This window comes from Neoarius graeffei, chromosome 5, assembly GCF_027579695.1.
Source record: "Neoarius graeffei isolate fNeoGra1 chromosome 5, fNeoGra1.pri, whole genome shotgun sequence".
In the NCBI taxonomy this organism is placed as follows: domain Eukaryota; kingdom Metazoa; phylum Chordata; class Actinopteri; order Siluriformes; family Ariidae; genus Neoarius; species Neoarius graeffei.
The window spans coordinates 66,032,886-66,051,848 of NC_083573.1; the positions used below are offsets into that span (position 1 = coordinate 66,032,886).

An 18,963-nucleotide genomic window follows, 5' to 3' on the forward strand; every position below is an offset into this window, starting at 1 on the left:
TTATCCTTCTACAGGGTCGCAGGCAAGCTGGAGCCTATCCCAGCTGACTACGGGCGAAAGGCGGGGTACACCCTGGACAAGTCGCCAGGTCATCACAGGGCTGACACATAGACACAGACAACCATTCACACTCACATTCACACCTACGCTCAATTTAGAGTCACCAGTTAACCTAACCTGCATGTCTTTGGACTGTGGGGGAAACTGGAGCACCCGGAGAAAACCCACGCGGACACAGGGAGAACATGCAAACTCCACACAGAAAGGCCGTCGCCGACCCCGGGGCTCGAACCCAGGACCTTCTTGCTGTGAGGCAACAGCGCTAACCACTACACCACCGTGCCGCCCTTAACCCTCAACTGTTCAGTTGTATTAAAAAAAAAAAAGAGAGAGAGAGGGGAAAGAAAGAGATAAATCAAAGTTGCTCTGTATAAGGGTGTCTGCCAAATGCCATAAACATAAATGGAAATCGTCACACTCGATGTAAGTAGCCCATTGAGACCAGATACAGTCAATAGCTAAAGCCTTACTCAAGCACCCACAAGTGGCTCTCTGACCATTTTCAGATGACTAAGTCAAGCCTGAGAGATAACACGAATGAAGCCGGTAAACAAGATTAAATTGGACAAAGGGATTAACTGGAGCTTTTTCTTTCTAATGTATCCTCATGTATCTTGGTAGTTGTTAAAGCTGTCATAAATCAGTGTTATAAAATAATTATAAACTCAACTGCACCATAAATAATTGGAATGTGATGGCTCAGTGGTTAAGACTGAGCTAGTAACTGGAAAGTTATGAATTCAAATCTTGCCAGGGAATCACTGTTGGCCAATCAAGTGAGCTGCTTAGTCCTTTGAGAAATGATACAACGTGTAAGTCATTTGGGAGGAAAGTGCCTGCTGGACTATTACATGAGTGAATGAATAGTCTTGCATATGAGAGGAATAAGGGCGGCACGGTGGTGTAGTGGTTAGCACTGTCGCCTCACAGCAAGAAGGATCTGGGTTTGAGCCCAATGGCTGACGAGGGCCTTTCTGTGTGGAGTTTGCATGTTCTCCCCGTGTTCACGTGGGTTTCCTCCGGGTGCTCCGGTTTCCCCCACAGTCCAAAGACATGCAGGTTAGACTAATTGGTGGCTCTAAATTGACCGTAGGTGTGAATGGTTGTGTGTCTCTATGTGTCAGGCCTGCGATGACCTGGCAACTTGTCCAGGGTGTACCCCACCTCTCGCCCGTAGTCAGCTGGGATAGGCTCCAGCTTGCCTGCGACACTGTAGAGCAGGATAAAGCGGCTACAGACGATGGATGGATGGATAAGATGATTGTCTACTGTAGGTTAGCATTGTCGCCTCACAGCAGTGAGCCCAATGACTGACGATTGTGAAGTTTGCATGTTCTTCCCTGTGCCGGTTTCCCCTACAGTCCAAAGACATGCAGGTTAGACTAATTGGTGGCTCTAAATTGACCGTAGGTGTGAATGGTTGTGTGTCTCTATGTGTCAGGCCTGCGATGACCTGGCGACTTGTCCAGGGTATACCCCACCTCTTGCCCATAGTCAGCTGGGATTGGCTCGAGCTTGCCTGCGACCCTGTAGAACAGGATAAAGTGGCTAGAGATAATGGATGGATAAGATGATTGTCTAGGTTAGCATTGTCACCTCACAGCAGTGAGCCCAGGGACTGACTATTGTGGAGTTTGCATGTTCTTCCCCATGCCTGTGCCGGTTTCCCCTACAGTCCAAAGACATGCAGGTTAGACTAATTGGTGGCTAAATTGACCGTAGGTGTGAATGTGAGTGTGAATGGTTGTTTGTCTCTGTGTCAGGCCTACGATGACCTGGTGACTTGTCCAGGGTGTACCCCACCTCTCACCCATAGTCAGCTGGGATCGGCTCGAGCTTGCCTGCGACCCTGTAGAGCGGGATAAAGCGGCTACAGATAATGGATGAATAAGATGATTGTCTAGGTTAGCACTGTCGCCTCACAGCAGTGAGCCCAGTGACTGACGATTGTGGTGTTTGCATGTTCTTCCCCGTGCCTGCGCCGGTTTCCCCTACAGTCCAAAGACATGCAGGTTAGGCTAACTGGTGGCTCTACTGTAAACTGACCGTAGGTGTGAATGTGAGTGTGAATGGTTGTTTGTCTCTATGTCAGGCCTGCGATGACCTGGTGACTTGTCCAGGGTGTATCCCACCTCTCACCCGTAGTCAGCTAGGATCGGCTTGAGCTTGCCTGCGACCCTGTAGAACAGGATAAAGCGGCTACAGACAATGGATGGATGGATGGATGGATGGATGGATGGATAAGATGATTGTCTACTGTAGGTTAGCATTGTCGCCTCACAGCAGTGAGCCCAGTGACTGACGATTGTGAAGGTTGCATGTTCTTCCCCGTGCCTGTGCCGGTTTCCCGTACAGTCCAAAGACATGCAGGTTAGGCTAACTGGTGGCTCTAAATTGACCATAGGTGTGAATGTGAGTGTGAATGGTTGTTTGTCTCTGGATCATGCCTGTGATGACCTGGCGACTTGTCCAGGGTGTATCCTGTCTCTTGCCCATAGTCAGTTGGGATCGGCTCGAGCTTGCCTGCGACCCTGTAGAACAGGATAAAGTGGCTACAGACGATGGATGGATGGATGGATGGATGGATGGATGGATAAGATGATTGTCTACTGTAGGTTAGCATTGTCGCCTCACAGCAGTGAGCCCAGTGACTGATGATTGTGGTGTTTGCATGTTCTTCCCCGTGCCTGCGCCGGTTTCCCCTACAGTCCAAAGACATGCAGGTTAGGCTAACTGGTGGCTCTACTGTAAATTGACCGTAGGTGTGAATGGTTGTGTGTTTCTATGTGTCAGCCCTGCGATGACCTGGCGACTTGTCCAGGGTGTACCCCACCTCTTGCCCATAGTCAGCTGGGATTGGCTCGAGCTTGCCTGCGACCCTGTAGAACAGGATAAAGCGGCTACAGATAATGGATGAAAAGATGATTGCCTAGGTTAGCACTGTCGCCTCACAGCAGTGAGCCCAGTGACTGACGATTGTGAAGTTTGCATGTTCTTCCCCGTGCCTGCGCCGGTTTCCCCCACAGTCCAAAGACATGCAGGTTAGACTAATTGGTGGCTCTAAATTGACCGTAGGTGTGAATGGTTGTGTGTTTCTGTGTCAGCCCTGTGATGACCTGGCGACTTGTCCAGGGTGTACCCTGCCTCTCGCCCATAGTCAGCTGGGATTGGCTCGAGCTTGCCTGCGACCCTGTAGAACAGGATAAAGCGGCTACAGATCTCATCTCATCTCATTATCTCTAGCTGCTTTATCCTGTTCTACAGGGTCGCAGGCGAGCTGGAGCCTATCCCAGCTGACTACGGGCGAAAGGCGGGGTACACCCTGGACAAGTCGCCAGGTCATCACAGGGCTGACACATAGACACAGACAACCATTCACACTCAAATCTACGGTCAATTTAGAGTCACCAGTTAACCTAACCTGCATGTCTTTGGACTGTGGGGGAAACCGGAGCACCCGGAGGAAACCCACGTGGACACGGGGAGAACATGCAAACTCCGCACAGAAAGGCCGTCGCCGGCCCCGGGGCTTGAACCCGGACCTTCTTGCTGTGAGGCGACAGCGTTAACCACTACACCACCGTGCCGCCGCGGCTACAGATAATGGATGAAAAGATGATTGCCTAGGTTAGCACTGTCGCCTCACAGCAGTGAGCCCAGTGACTGACGATTGTGAAGTTTGCATGTTCTTCCCCGTGCCTGCGCCGGTTTCCCCCACAGTCCAAAGACATGCAGGTTAGACTAATTGGTGGCTCTAAATTGACCGTAGGTGTGAATGTGAGTGTGAATGGTTGTTTGTCTCTGTATCAGGCCTGTGATGACCTGGCGACTTGTCGAGGGTGTACCCTGTCTCTCGCCCATAGTCAGTTGGGATCGGCTCGAGCTTGCCTGCGACCCTGTAGAACAGGATAAAGCGGCTAGAGATAATGGATGGATAAGATTGTCTAGGTTAGCATTGTCGCCTCACAGCAGTGAGCCCAGTGACTGACGATTGTGAAGTTTGTATGTTCTTCCCCGTGCCTGCGCCGGTTTCCCGTACAGTCCAAAGACATGCAGGTTAGACTAACTGGTGGCTCTACTGTAAATTGACCGTAGGTGTGAATGGTTGTGTGTTTCTATGTGTCAGCCCTGCGATGACCTGGCGACTTGTCCAGGGTGTACCCTGCCTCTCGCCCATAGTCAGCTGGGATTGGCTCGAGCTTGCCTGCGACCCTGTAGAACAGGATAAAGTGGCTACAGACGATGGATGGATGGATGGATAAGATGATTGTCTACTGTAGGTTAGCACTGTCGCCTCACAGCAGTGAGCCCAGTGACTGACTATTGTGGAGTTTGCATGTTCTTCCCCGTGCCTGCGCCGGTTTCCCGTACAGTCCAAAGACATGCAGGTTAGGCTAACTGGTGGCTCTACTGTAAACTGACCGTAGGAGTGAATGGATGAGAGGAATAAGATAAAGATTAGACATCCTGTGACTGGTGTCATGAAGTATAAAGAACTAGAAATAAAGTGCGTTTGGTGCACTTCATCCAGCCGGCATTAGGACCTTGTGGCTTTTGGTTTTCTCTCTTTTTGCACCATGTCAACACGCGCTGAAATATGGATAATAAGACGCCGTGTGCGCGTGGGCTGGACTGCAGTGCTGTCGGTCTGAAGGCGATGACCACAAGCTCGGTGTGAAAGCGCGCGAGAGCACGTGGTGAGGCGCGTCCCCTTTATAAAGCTCGGTTTCTGTCCAGCCAGCCGCCAGGAGATGGTGCGCGCTGGCACGCGGCACTGCCGTTTTCCACAAGAGGGGATGGAGAAGCGCGTTAACGCTCTTTCCGTCGCGCCGGAGGGAAAATAACTTCTTTTACGTTCCGTAACGTTCCGGTCTCTCTGCGTCTTTCGTGTTTGCGCGAGCGCTCGGACTCAGCAGGCGGTGCAGTGGAGATGCGCGGCGGCGCGCGAGCGGTCCGTGCCTAGACTTAAAGCGCTGCGCGTGCGGCGCGTGCACTGGGTTTGGGGCGCTCGGATGCCTTGGATGCGCGCGCACCCGTTTATCGCAGAATTAAACTTCCCATGGCCGTCACTGCGACTCTGCGGCGCTTCTAAGGAGTTCTTGTTTTTTTTTTCCTTTCCCCCTCTTTTTATTAACAACTTCTCACGCCAAATGGATCTCCAGACGCAAAAACGTTCCATGACTAATGATGCTAGTATAGAATAAACTTTTTTTTTTTTTGGTTTGGCTGCAAAATGTATTTATCATCTCACTTTCTGTAAAAGTCCACGTGTGCTTTAATTAAAAAAAAAAAAGCTTATAATATAGCTCAAAAACCATTAAAAAAAAAACTGTGGAGGAACATAGACATCCTGCCCTGAAAATGAACCTCTTCGTGGTGAGCCTGGTCCTCAGCCTGGATCTCGTGGCCGTGACGCTCGGCTTGTCCACGTGCAGCACTTTAGACATGGACCAGTTCATGAAGAAGCGCATCGAGGCGATCCGCGGTCAGATCCTGAGCAAGCTGAAGCTCAGCAAGCCGCCGGAGGAGTTCCCGGAGCCTGAGGACGTGTCCCGGGATATCATCGCCATCTACAACAGCACCCGCGACCTGCTGCAGGAGAAAGCCAACGAGCGTGCGGCCACCTGTGAGCGCCAGCGCAGTGAGGAGGAGTACTACGCCAAGGAGGTGCACAAAATCGACATGCAGCCCTTCTACCCCACCGAGAGTGAGTGATGCACCATGGCATACCGGCTACTGAGTATGTTAATGTTCTCCAGTAGCCTCATTGAATGATGTAGGCTAGTTTTCCACATCCATCCATCCATCATATCTCTAGAGCTGACTCTGGGCGAGAAGCGGGGTACACCCTGGACAAGTCGCCAGGTTATCACAGGCATGACACAACCAACCATTCACACTCACATCCACACCAATTAACCTAACCTGCATGTCTTTGGACTGTGTAGGAAACCCGCCCAGAGAACATGGGCTGCTGGGCTTGAACCCAGGACCTTCTTGCTATGAGGCTACACCACCGTACCGCCCTGCCCTGCCCTGCCCGCCCCGCCCCGCATAAGAACCTGTCGGACACAAATGGTCAGATGATTCAAGAATCCAGGGCAGCACGGTGGTGTAGTGGTTAGCGCTGTCGCCTCACAGCAAGAAGGTCCGGGTTCAAGCCTGGTGGCCGGTGAGGGCCTTTCTGTGCGGAGTTTGCATGTTCTCCGCGTGGGTTTCCTCCGGGTGCTCCGGTTTCCCCCACATTCCAAAGACATGCAGGTTAGGTTAACTGGTGACTCTAAATTGAGCGTAGGTGTGAATGTGAGTGTGAATGGTTGTCTGTGTCTATGTGTCAGCCCCGTGATGACCTGGCGACTTGTCCAGGGTGTACCCCGCCTTTCGCCCGTAGTCAGCTGGGATAGGCTCCAGCTTGCCTGCGACCCTGTAGAAGGATAAAGCGGCTACAGATAATGAGATGAATGAGATTCAAGTGCACAATCCTAGCTGGGCTTTTTATTTTATTAATATATGTAAGTAGGCGGGCGGCACGGTGGTGTAGTGGTTAGCACTGTCGCCTCACAGCAAGAAGGTCCTAGGTTTGAGCCCAGTGGCTGACAAGAGCCTTTCTGTGCAGAGTTTGCATGTTCTACTCGTGCCTGCATGGGTTTCGTCCGGGTGCTCTGGTTTCCCCTACAGTCCAAAGACATGCAGGTTAGACTAATTGGTGGGTCTAAATTGACCGTGAGTGTGAATGGTTGTTTGTCTCTATGTGTCAGGCCTGCAATAACTTGGCAACTTGTCCAGGGTGTATCCCACCTCTCGCCCATAGTCAGCTGGGATAGGATGTAGCACAGGATGAGCGGCAACAGATAATGGATGGATGGATGGATGGATGGATGGATGGTTGGAAGTAGGCCTACATACTGTGTTTAGTTTTACAGCCTTATCTAAGATGAGTGGAATAACTTCACACTCAGTAAGCACTAGCATTTTAACCAACTCTTGTCTCAGTTACGGGCCTTTTGTGGCATCTGGTCTGATTTGAAGAATGCATGCAATGATCTTTGGCAAGAATGAAACTAAATCAAAGCCTATTCCAAAAGGCTTCTTAGTCCCTACGTACATATTCTGAGCACTTCTCAGCTGCAAGTTTTTATATAGATTACTTCTTCATGTTGCCGGAAATGCTGGCAAGTGCAAATGGTTTCTGCTTTCGAGAACGACATAGCTGAAATGTTAGCATATGCTCATGCATCAATACATTGATCGAAAAATAAGCTCGAAAGAGAGTGTAGGTGTAGCCTGTGTGTGTTACTTTTAATCCCCAGCATGAAGCCACTTTCATGTGCTGGATTACCTTTTTTTTTTTTTTACACAGGCCATTTCCACAACAATGTTTCAGTAAGTTCGTACTAATTTCATTAGACCCCTCCTTCATCTGCTGGAATAATATGCCACTGTGCACCTACACAGGCCTACTGTGCACGTTGGTGTTTACAAAGTCATGACTGTGTAAGCAAAATAATAATATTCAATGGACTTATTGTGCCATTAATTCCAAAATGGTTTTTACCCTCACAGATCAAATGTGAGGCTATACGTAACACAGATGGGAAAATATAGTTACGAGATATTTTATATTCCCCATGGTATAGTTTGCATTAAATATTATTCTTGGCCCTGTCCGTTGTACAAATACCCTAAATATGAATAGATCTGGCTTAGTGCCAGCCCCAGTCTGGAAGGTATTCATGGGATATAAATAATACTGTGTCAACACAGAGAAGAGAGGCAGGTTATTTTAGAATTCATCCGTTATTAATCTCTACTTCTGAGTGTGCTGATTTGGGAGAGTTGATTCTAAGCTCGCCTAAATGCACAGATTTATCAGCCTAATTTGGTTGGGCACCAGGAAGTCCGCACAGGCAGCACTGCGGGGCACAACGGTACTGGAAGCCACACAAAAATGCAGAGATCAGGAAGGGAGGGAACTGAAAGAGAGAGAGAGAGCTAGCAAGGGATGAGCTGTGCAGAGGAACGGAGCAGGCAAAACCCATGAAACACTCCTGGAGCACAGTAGAGGTAGCGTGCATATATGCTGGTCTGTGCCACATGCTCCATGGAAAATTCCAGCCAGAGACCCGCTGTTGCTGGGGTGTGGAGTGTGCTAGTCACCAGAGAGGCTTTCCCTTTCCTATACCCCTCTCCCCTCTTTACAAGTTGTCCAGACTCGCTCAGGCCTCTGTGCCCCACACACCTCCCTCTCTCCTCTCAATACACCTCCTTTCTAACCTGACGTACACTTTTGTATAACATAGATTCTCTCTCTTCCGTTTGTGTGCTAGTAATTTTCTAAAACTAAATATTTCCAATAGCAGCTATTTTTATGCTGAGTATTTTATTAGGCACACTCAGCACGACCCTTTTCCCAGCATTCGGAATATTTGCCTTATTAGTAAGCACACTGTGGCTATATCAGCAGTTCCAAATGTACTTGATGTCTCTTACAGGCTCCACATTTTGATACATGGTTTATTCTGCCACGTATTTTTGACAAAAAGTGGCAAGGTCAGGTATCCACACAGAAATAGTCGCGTCCCAAAGGAGCCGCCATTAACTCTAATGTAGCATACGCTTGGTCAGTTTTGTTTTCCCTGCACATACTGTACGCTGAGCTATTAAATGTCCATGCGTGCATAAACTTTAGCGTACCAATGCCTTGTCTGCGTGTTCGTAAATGCACGTCCTGCAGCCAGGTATAGAGCTGCCTTGTGGCTAAGTGCAGATGAACACAAGGCTTCTACTGTGTGCATACACGGAGTTAGGGCTCGGAAATATTGTAGTTACAGTCGTTTTATGGGGTTGCGCATGTCAGTGTGTGCAGTTTGTTATTGTGTGCACTAATAAGTTGTTTAATAGGGATTGCCGAAAGGAAGTGATTTCAAATTTGATTACACAGAAATGATATACTTCTGGTCTGGGAAAGTGCAACCAAATGAATGTGACCATTTATGATTGTAATTTGTTTTAATAAAGAGGTAAAAGTGGGCCCTTGAATGCATTGCCAGCTGTCAGGGGTACCTCTAAGTGGGATGTCAAACATTTACAAAATATTATACTTGAACCACTTAATAGGCATAAAGCACTCACATATTTGTGGTTGTGCTAAGTGGTACCCGAATTTTTCAAAACCCAAATTTGAGTGGTTGTTAAGAGAATTTTAATAGAGGTTTAAGGTCAGTTATTAACATAATAAAAAAAAATGTCATCTTAAGGCTTCTATTGTAAGTTCAGGTAACCAGAAACCAAATGGAGTAATTAGATTTTATTTACTGTTATTTTGAATTACGCTCCTTTTCTTTATGCAATACTTTTCCATTACATTATGTTCAGTAATAGCCATGTCCTGCATAATACGTTGTTTTAGCGCTGTCTAAATCTTTGCAAATAAATGTGAGGCCAGACGTAATGAAAAAAGCTCAGGTGGATTGTTAATTCTGTAAAGACTATATAACTATGTTGGCGTGTATAATGATAAGTTAGGTACTGTAGTATAAAGATGAATTACTCAAGGTGAACAACCTTATTAGGCGCTGTTAATCATATGTCTATAATAACTACTAGAAGGTATTATAAGTCACTGTAATAGATAATTTATGCAACCACACTATGAACATATTTCAGCAATGACAACATGTGTTTCTTGTACTTGTCATGTCTAACCTAAAGGGACTCGCTGGAACTGGAATCGCTATAGTGGTCTGAACAGTGTTTAAATTCATTGCATGTGTATAAATACAACTCGGTTGTGTAGGTCATATAGATTTACTGTGAAGTCAATGTATCTTGCTTCGTTTTTATGCATATTGTATGTATGAATTTATGGCGCTTGTTAGTGTTACAAATAACATCTGACTGATTTAAAACAGCACATCTCCTTTAACATCACCATTTGTATAGCCAAATCTAAATGCTACCAAACTAACGTATGTCCAGTGCACTGTCTATAAACATTCCTGATGCCTACTTAGGCCCGGTTTATAATTCTATGCCTGTGTGTTTGTGAACATGTGAGGGCAGCATTGTGGGTAGCCACATAGGTTTCGTGCTTTCGGACATAACATAAGCATGAAAATTTTTTTTTTTTTTGGGGGGGGGATGGCAAAATGGGAGTCTTGTGTTTCACCACAGAGAGAATGGAGAGAAGAAGCAGATCAATACTAGTTATTTTGTGGTTCTCACAGACGTATCACAGATACTGCATTACAGTTGACCTTTTAGGGAACTGTTTTGGATGTTTCTGATTTTCTGTGAAGAAATGGATGAACAAAAATGAGCATGCATTTTTGCATATTAAAGGAAATGTAGGAAATGTATATTAAGGGTCGACTGCATACCATTTTACTAACAAACTTTGAGCAAACGTTTGTCACCTACCCCAATATGTTTAGTTCGCTAACTAACCTCAACTGAAACACTATTTTAGTTCTACTAGTGCAGCTCGAAAAAATTAGAATATCGTGAAAATGTTCTTTTTTTCATAATTTAATTCAAAAATGTAAACTTTCGTGCATTCTATAGTCATTACAAGTAAAGTGAAATATTTCAAGCCTTTTTTTGTTTGTTATAATTTTGATGATTATGGCTTATAGCTCATGAAAATCAGAAATCCAGTATCTCAAATTATTAGAACATTTCCTGAGATCAATCAAAAAAATGATTTACAATACAGAAATGTCCAACTTCTGAAAAGTATGTTCATTTATACACTAAATACTTGGTTGGGGCTCCTTTACCACAAATTACTGCATGAATGCGGCATGGCATGGATGCAGTCAGCCTGTGGCACTGCTGAGGTGTTATTAAAGCCCAGGTTGCTTCAATGGCGGCTTTCAGCTCGTCTGTATTTTGGGGTCGGATGTTTCTCATCTTCCTCTTGACAATACCCCATAGATTCTCTGTGGGGTTCAGGTCAGGTGAGTTGGCTGGCCAGTCAAGCACAGTAATATCATGGTCAGCAAACCATTTGGTAGTAGTTTTGGCACTGTGGGCAGATACTAAGTCCTGCTGGAAAGGGAAATCAGCATCTCCATAAAGCTTGGCAGCAGATGGAAGCATGAAGTGCTTGAAAATCTCTTGGGCTACTTTGACTTTAGACTTGATAAAACACAGTGGACCAACACTAGTAGATGACTTGGTACCCCAAATCATCACAGATTGTGGAAACTTCACACCGGACTTCAAACACCTTGGATTCTGTGCCTCTGCACTCTTCCTCCAGACTCTAGGACCTTGATTTCCAAATGAAATGCAAAATTTGCTTTCATATGAAAAGAAGACTTTGGATCACTGAGCAACAGTCCAGTTCTTTCTCTCCTTAACCCAGGTAAGACGCTTCTGACATTGTCTCTGGTTCTGGAGTGGCTTGATATTAAGAATGCGATAGTTGTAGCCCCTTTCCTGAAGACATCTGTGCGTGGTGGCTCTCGATGCATTGACACCAGCCTCAGTTCACTCCTTATGAAGCTCTCCCAGGTTTTTGAATCGACTTTTCTTGATGATCCTCTCAAGGCTGCAGTCACCCCTGTTGTTTGTGCACCTTTTCCAGCCAGCCTTTTCAGCAATGACCTTCTGTGGCTTACTCTCCTTGTGGAGGGTGTCGATGATCGTCTTCTGGACAACTGTCAAGTCAGCAGTCTTCCCCATGATTGTGGTTGCGTGTACTGAATTAGACCGAGAGATACACTCTATTTATACTGTTTGAATAGTAATTTACTCAAAATGAGAGATTCTAATAATTTGAGATACTGGATTTCTGATTTTCATGCGCTATGTCATAATAATCAAAATAAAAAAAAGGCTTGAAATATTTCACTTTACATGTAATGAATATAAAATATGACAGTTTACCTTTTTGAATTAAATTACCCAAAAAATAACTCTCTCACATTTTTCAAATTTTTTGAGATGCACTAATATATGCTAATAATTACTTTGTATAAATAAAATGTAGTTTCATCAGAGCATGCATTTCATGCCCACAATATCTTACTGGTCATCAGTACTTTGAGCACATTATGCAGGATTTGCAGTCAGATTAAAGAATTACAGTGTATGGCCAAAAGTTTGTGGACACCTGACTATCACACCCATGTGGTTTTTCCCCAAACTGTTACAACAAACTTAGAAGTACCGGTGGCGGTGGCTGTCCATCGCTAGCGATGATGACTGCTTCATTAGGATGCGTAGAAACGCAGATGGGCCGCGAGGCCCGCACCAGAGTGACAGAGTCGCCCGCAGCGGCGGCACGAATGGCCCAGCCGAGCTGTCATAAAATGTGTGGCCTTGTGAGATTTCGCATACTCTTCTCCTCTCCTAATGAAGCACCTTGCACAGTACTGTAAGACAAATTATGTCGTGTCCCCATTGTGTTGTCTATCTGGACCTCCAGACCTGATGCCAAGTGGTGCACAAAAGTGCCACAGACCTGACGGGTATGGAAGTTGCCCTGCAGTGACCATTGACTTGCCGATTGATGCCATCCGTTGGCCATTTGAGTGGCTGTTCCGCATGCCATCAGGTGGTGTGCCATTGACCCTGTTGGGTTCATCTGCCACATTGCGCCGAAAAGCGCCCTGCTGCCAGCGCCTTATTGGTAATGTACTGTTTAACCCATAGCTGGAACCCAGGCAGGTGCTACCACTCCGGGTCAGAGCAGACCTGGGAGCAATGGTGATTAAGGGGTAACTCCAGTTTCCCCAATACTCAAGTCCTCACCACTGGTTGCAATTTAAAGTCATACAAAGGACTAAACTTATAAGCACACAATTGTATTGAATGTCTGTATGCTGTATCGTTACAATTTCTTTTCGCTGGATCTAAGGGGCCCGAATGTGTTCCAGCATGACCGTGCCCCTGTGCACAAAGCAAGCTCCATAAAGACATGGTTTGCCAAGATTGGAGTGCAAGAACTGCACAGAGCCCTGACCTCAATCCCACTGAACACCTTTGGGATGAACTCAAATACAAAGCGCACCCCAGGTCTTCTCCCCAGCGTCAGTACCTGACCTTACCAATGCTCTTGTGGCTGAATGAGCACAAATCCCCACAGCCAGCCTCCAAAATCTAGTGGAAAGCCTTCCCAGAAGAGTGGAGGTTATTATTATAGCAAAGGGGAACTCGATCTATAACGGTTTATGGGTGTGATGGTCAGGTGTCCACAAACTTTTGGCCATATAGTGATATAGACAATATTATTCTAATAGTCTTTTAATAAAACGTACAGAAGTGGGGTCACAACATTTCAAGACCGTGTTTCTGGGTATGTAGTGAAACATACCTGCCTGCCTGACGTGAAGTCAATGCAGATTCTTGTAATGCAGTGCATCATATTTACCCTTCTCCGCTTTGCAACAAAAATACATTTCAACACAGAAGTTTAAACCAGCAGTTAGGGCATCACAGGGTGCTGCTGGAGTTGGCGTTTCTCGGTTAGTGTTAATGCATTAATGGCAGTGTTCCTCCAGCAAGAACACACTGCTCACCCTGCCCATGAGCACTGAGAGAAACATTTGTCTAAATTTTCCTGCTTAAACTTTAATTAGCGCTTAATGGAAGAATTAGTCATGTTGGAAAGCTTAAATGCCTTCTTACTCTCATGTGCAATCATGGACATTTGAATTTTGACAAATCTTAATAGACAAAGTGAGAATAACTGTATTTAATGGATAACATGTTTATTAAAATGTCAATCTGTTGTCACTGTATCTTTTAACAATAGCGAGACCAGCTATTAATATCTTTATGAACGCACACTGTGATGTTCATTACTTGTGATGACTGTGTACAGTATACATACTATCATTAGAAAGAAAAACAGCTCAAAAGAGGCTGAGCGAGGTAGTGAGAGGCTGAAGTGTGTCAGTGTTTGTGCAGCTTAGAGAGAAGCCTAGTGCGTGTGCATGACAGATTATGTTTAGTGACTGCAAGAGAACACTCGAGCCCCTCTTCCCTCCTGCACTGTAAATAAACACTGTGGTGTGGAGGGGCTCTCCCAAAATCAACCCTGCACGCAGAGGCCTCCACATCCCTGCACAAGACTGCGTAAGGGGAAGCCTTCTCTGCTGCGCAACCCATCTGTGTGATATCAGCGGAAACAAATAGAGTTTGATCTCCAGCAACCCGCAAGGAGCGAACATGCATGTGATAACACTTTATTAACACAGGCCTGGAGAGCATAATCAGGGGGATGTGTGGCCAGCAACTGCATTCAATCTGTGGTTCTGTGCTTCGTGAGCTGCTGCTCTTCTTTTCCGAGTAATATGTTGCACATTGAAATCTGTGACTCTGATTTGATCTTCCAGCCTCTTTTCTATAGCTCGGTTTTGATTGTGTGGGCGTGGGTGTGTTTCTGTTTGTGTGGCTGATGAGCATTTCAGTGAAATGTGCCAAATCTGGACAATTTTCAAGGGCTAGTTTAGCCCATTACATACAGATGTTTAGTTTCCTGTGTTCTAAATCAAATAGGAAATCTTTCTTCTACTCGGTGAAGGTAAGAAATTAGTCCATGGGCACGCTGTGCATGGTGGAGTTGTTGTGAAAAGAGGGGCTCAGTAATCTTACGCAAGACCTGGACGCACTGCCGCTTTTCCAGCGGCCAAAGTCGATTGCGTAACTGGGGAGAGAGTAACGGGGGGGGGGAGCGCAAAAGAATAACAACTTTTCCTCCAACACTTTCATACTGTTTACAGCAAGAGCACAGGTCCTGCGTAATACGATATTCTAACACAAGTAAATCCTAGTGTGGGAAAGAGATCTGGAGCCCATCTATCTCTCATGGGTCTGTAGGAGTGAGGGATGCACTGGGCCTGGGAAGGCGTGTGGAGTATTGCCGAAGATTAATTAAGTCAAATGTCGAGGAGGCGGTGTGTGTGCAAGAGAATCTGCCAACTGTCACCCCCATTATTGTTTATCTGTATTGTGATTTCACAGTTCTGCAATTGGCAGTGGAGCACGCAGGATGTGACACTGTACGGACTCTGTTTTTCCAGCAGTGTTTCTTCACAAATGATCTGTGAGACCATGGCAACCACGCAGCAATTCTGAAATTTGATAAAGGAGTAAGCTTTGTCTATCTGGGCTGGTTTTAGCAGGGTCATTGGGAACACTCTTCTTTGCAGTTGCTTGTTTTCTGGTTGCCATACAACAGTTGAAGGGAAGCCTGGACAGAGTGCCAGCAGGACAACAGTCCCTTCCACATCAGCTATCTCTTACCTTCTTTCCCCATCATTGTTGTGTGTGTGTGTGTGTGTGTGTGTGTGTGTGTTGATTGGGCTGTTGCTGGGAAGGAACTGTGTGCAGACTGACAGGAGTTTATGCACGGCTCTTCAAAGCTTTGGGTATTTTTAGTTCCCAGGGATTATGCGCAGAGTTGTTTTCAATTTGCTATTGGCAGGTGAGCGACTGGGCGGAGGCATCTGCATGAAATGGCATAGGCAGGACAGAATTTGAGATTCTGTCTCGAATTCTTTCTCTTTTGTCAGTCTCTCTGTCTCCCCACCTTTCTCCAGTTCCTTCCTTGCACTAACCATTGCTTCTCATCTCTCTTCTCCTACTCCCACTCCTCCACCGTTTTCCTGCTCTCTTTGCTAAGACTGGATTCGGTTCCAGTTCTCCAGGCCTTGACTCAGCCAGTAGTGTTCTTAGACTCTGCAGTCTTGCCACGTAACAAAAGGAAGGATAGTCTGACCTCAGAGCAGTGCTCTACCTCTCAGTCTGTTCTCTCTTCAAAAGATCAGTGCTTTTATCTTGTCTTTTTCTGGCTGTGAGAAGGAGAGAACAGTGTGTCCTTCTGCAGAGGAAGCAGGGGGAATCCGACAGCATATCTGACAGAAGTGAGAAATGCTCAAAAGTAGGTCAGATACTTTCCCCTCTACTCGCCCTGAAACTTTTTTTCGCCCTGCCATACCAATGTTTGTTCTGAGTTTCCAATTTCAAGTGGTTAAAAAAAAACACCCTGAAATGTCTTTCAATTTGAACAAACTCTGATATTTTACTCATAAATCAAAGCTTGTTGAATTATGAATATTTAATAAAATTGGAATAAGACTTAATTTCCATTTTGTGGGTCCTTCCTCAGGAATGTGCTTTATAAAATAAAATCTATACCTCTTTACTTTAAAAACTGCAATAGCGGGAAAAAAATGATTTTCCTTTTATTTGTATGGTTATGGTTGGGTACATTTGAAGAGTCTGTGTGTATGTTTATGTTGGGGATCTATACGTGTGTAACTTTTTATCTTTATCTCTACTCTCCATTAAACAACCATAAAACTGTGCGTGTCCTCTGTGACTTTTATATAAAGAGTGGTTGATTGCCTGCTCAGCAACAACAGTTATATATGCACACTATATTGGAGAGAATCCATTGCACACGAAACAAATCTGGGGTCAGCAAACAAGTAAAGGACATCAGGAACGAATTCCTGGCACAGGTCTGCTGATCAGTGAGAAGACACACTGGCGCATATTGGAAGCTTGGCTCCAGTGTGCCGGAACAAATATCTACTTAATGTAATACCCCAAGATGCAAATCCTGGTTAGCATAAACAGATCTGAGCTTCTCTAGTATGCATATTATGTGCAGGGAAGCACAGATTACATCCTCTGTTTGCGTGTGTGTGTGTGGATGTGCATTTCTATGAGGGTGAATGAGGTGAGGCTTATGTGTTTTGGGTGGTGCAGAGATGTGTTGGCTTCGAGCCGGTTGAGTGCAGGCTGAGCAGTGGTGGCTGATTATCAACAGACCAAGAGAGGATCATCTACTGCTGTAGCACAGGCCTTCAGGCCAAGCAGGAAGAGGAGGGAAAGGCATCTGCATGAGTGTTCTCCTTCAGGAAGGAAGCTCTTGCTTGATGGTTTTAAGAGTTCACGTTTCCTCCTGTTCAGGTCTAGTACTCCTCACTCAGGAAGCCATTCAGGATCTATTAACCAAATGTTTGTAATGGCCCGAGATAGAGAGGCTTATGATGGAGAGAATGAAGACAAGGCATGTGCAAATGCTGATATTCAGTGTTGTAGCAACTTTTGTAATTGTAGGTTTTACTGGCTTATATAAAATTTGTATTACAGTATATTTCATTCATTCAGCTAAAGTAACTGCTTTATTCTGGTCATGGGCATGGTGGAGCTGGTGCCTTGGACGGGAACACTGGGTGTGAAGTGGAAAACCCTGGATGGGATGCCTGTCCTTCGCAAGGCATCATGCACACACACTTCGGGGAAACTTAACATAGCCAGTCTGCTTACTAGCACGTTTCTGGGAGGTAGGAGGGAACCAGATAAGCTGGAGGAATCCCATATAGACACAGATACCCCTTTTCCACCAAATCAGTTCCAGGGCTGGTTCGGGGCCAGTGCTGGTGCTGGTTCACAACTCGTTCAACTTGCGAGCCAGCTGAGAACCAGTTTGCTTTTCCATAGCTCACGGTGCTAAGGGAAGCCACGTCATTATGTCGCTGTATACGTCAGTTACGTCGTTGTATACGTCAGTTACGCCGCTGTATGCGTCAGTTACGTCGCTACGTTTGCATAAACCTTGGCGCGAATATCGAAGCAAAAACAACACGGAAGAATGAGCAGCAGCAACAACAACAATAATAATGGATGACTTCGCGTTTGTACAGTTGCTGCTTCTCGTCGCTTAAAAATGGCGATCTTGTTATTGTTGTTGGTCTTAACAACTCCGCCCCCCCGGTTCTTTCCTCTGGCCCAGCAGAGAGTTGGTGCTAGCCTGGAACCGGTTTTTCTGGCCCCAGAGCCAGTTCTTTGTCAGTGGAAACAGAAAACCCGGTTCCAAACTAAGCACTGGCCCCGAACCAGCCCTGGAACTGCTTTGGTGGAAAAGGGGCAAGAGAGAACAGTAAGCCAGAGACCATGGAGCCATGTTATGCCACCATGCTGCCCTCATTGTCTGTCTGTCTGTCTGTCTGTCTCTCTGTCTATATCTCTTGATGATCTGAAAATCATGGTTCACCCTTATTGTGAGTGGTGCATACCTTTACAATAATCTAGTGATCCATTACCCACAGTCTTCTAATAATAATCATCTGCTAGATCAAAGAAAGATCTCAGCATTTCGTCACGGGGTCTTCAATCTTAAAAGAGTGCTGGTGTGACTGCAGGTTCTCACTGCAGCCAAATACAGGAATATACTACTTGTATAATCGACTCTCGAATAAATACTCGGGTGATTTATAGGAAATCGCGCAGGCTTATTGCTTGAGAAATTCAGACTATTTCTCAATAATCACCTCGAGCGACTCGGCAAAATGGCGGCCAAGCGCTTTGTCACCATAAGTGAGAGAGAATTACAAATGATGAAAGAAAATACTGCCTAAAAGCGCTAAAGATGCTATGAAGTTTGGTCTAAAACTATCCAAAGGTAAAGTGGAATTGTGATTTATTTTATCTATTTCAAAACAAAGTAGCTTCTGTGACTTAGCATAGATAAGTGACACAAATCTGCGTCGCGCCATTATTACATTTGCATGCCGCTTTTAAAGTTTGAAATACATTATTTTTTAAATACATTTAAAAAAATGTTTTTTTGAAATACTCACCTGTGTATTTATACCGAAACAATATCCACCTCAGGCTCAGTGAATATCGGTGAATAATAACCTCGACTTCATCTCAGTTATTATTCACTGATAATTCACTTTGCCTTTGGCGAATAATTGTTCAATAAAGTGTACAGGAAGCGCACTTTATAGGTGATTGGACACCAATATGAACTAACTGAGCAAGTGGAATCAGGTGTGGCTCCTGCTTAGGTAGAATGAAAACCTGCAGTCATGCCAGCTCTGTGTGCATTAAAGACTGAAGAGCCCTGACTTGGTGTATAAAGCTGGTAGCCTAAAG

At 45.6% G+C, this 18,963-nt stretch overlaps 1 protein-coding gene across 1 annotated transcript in view; it reads left to right on the plus strand.

Moving 5' to 3' along the window:
• Nucleotides 1-4,690: 4,690 nt before the first annotated feature.
• tgfb2 (transforming growth factor, beta 2) overlaps nucleotides 4,691-18,963 on the plus strand; it is a 38,062-nt gene continuing 23,789 nt past the window's right edge. The window contains exon 1 of the mRNA XM_060922258.1: nucleotides 4,691-5,767. Within this exon, the coding sequence (XP_060778241.1) occupies nucleotides 5,422-5,767 (346 nt within the window). The 5' untranslated portion in view covers nucleotides 4,691-5,421. The remainder of the gene's footprint in view (nucleotides 5,768-18,963) is intronic.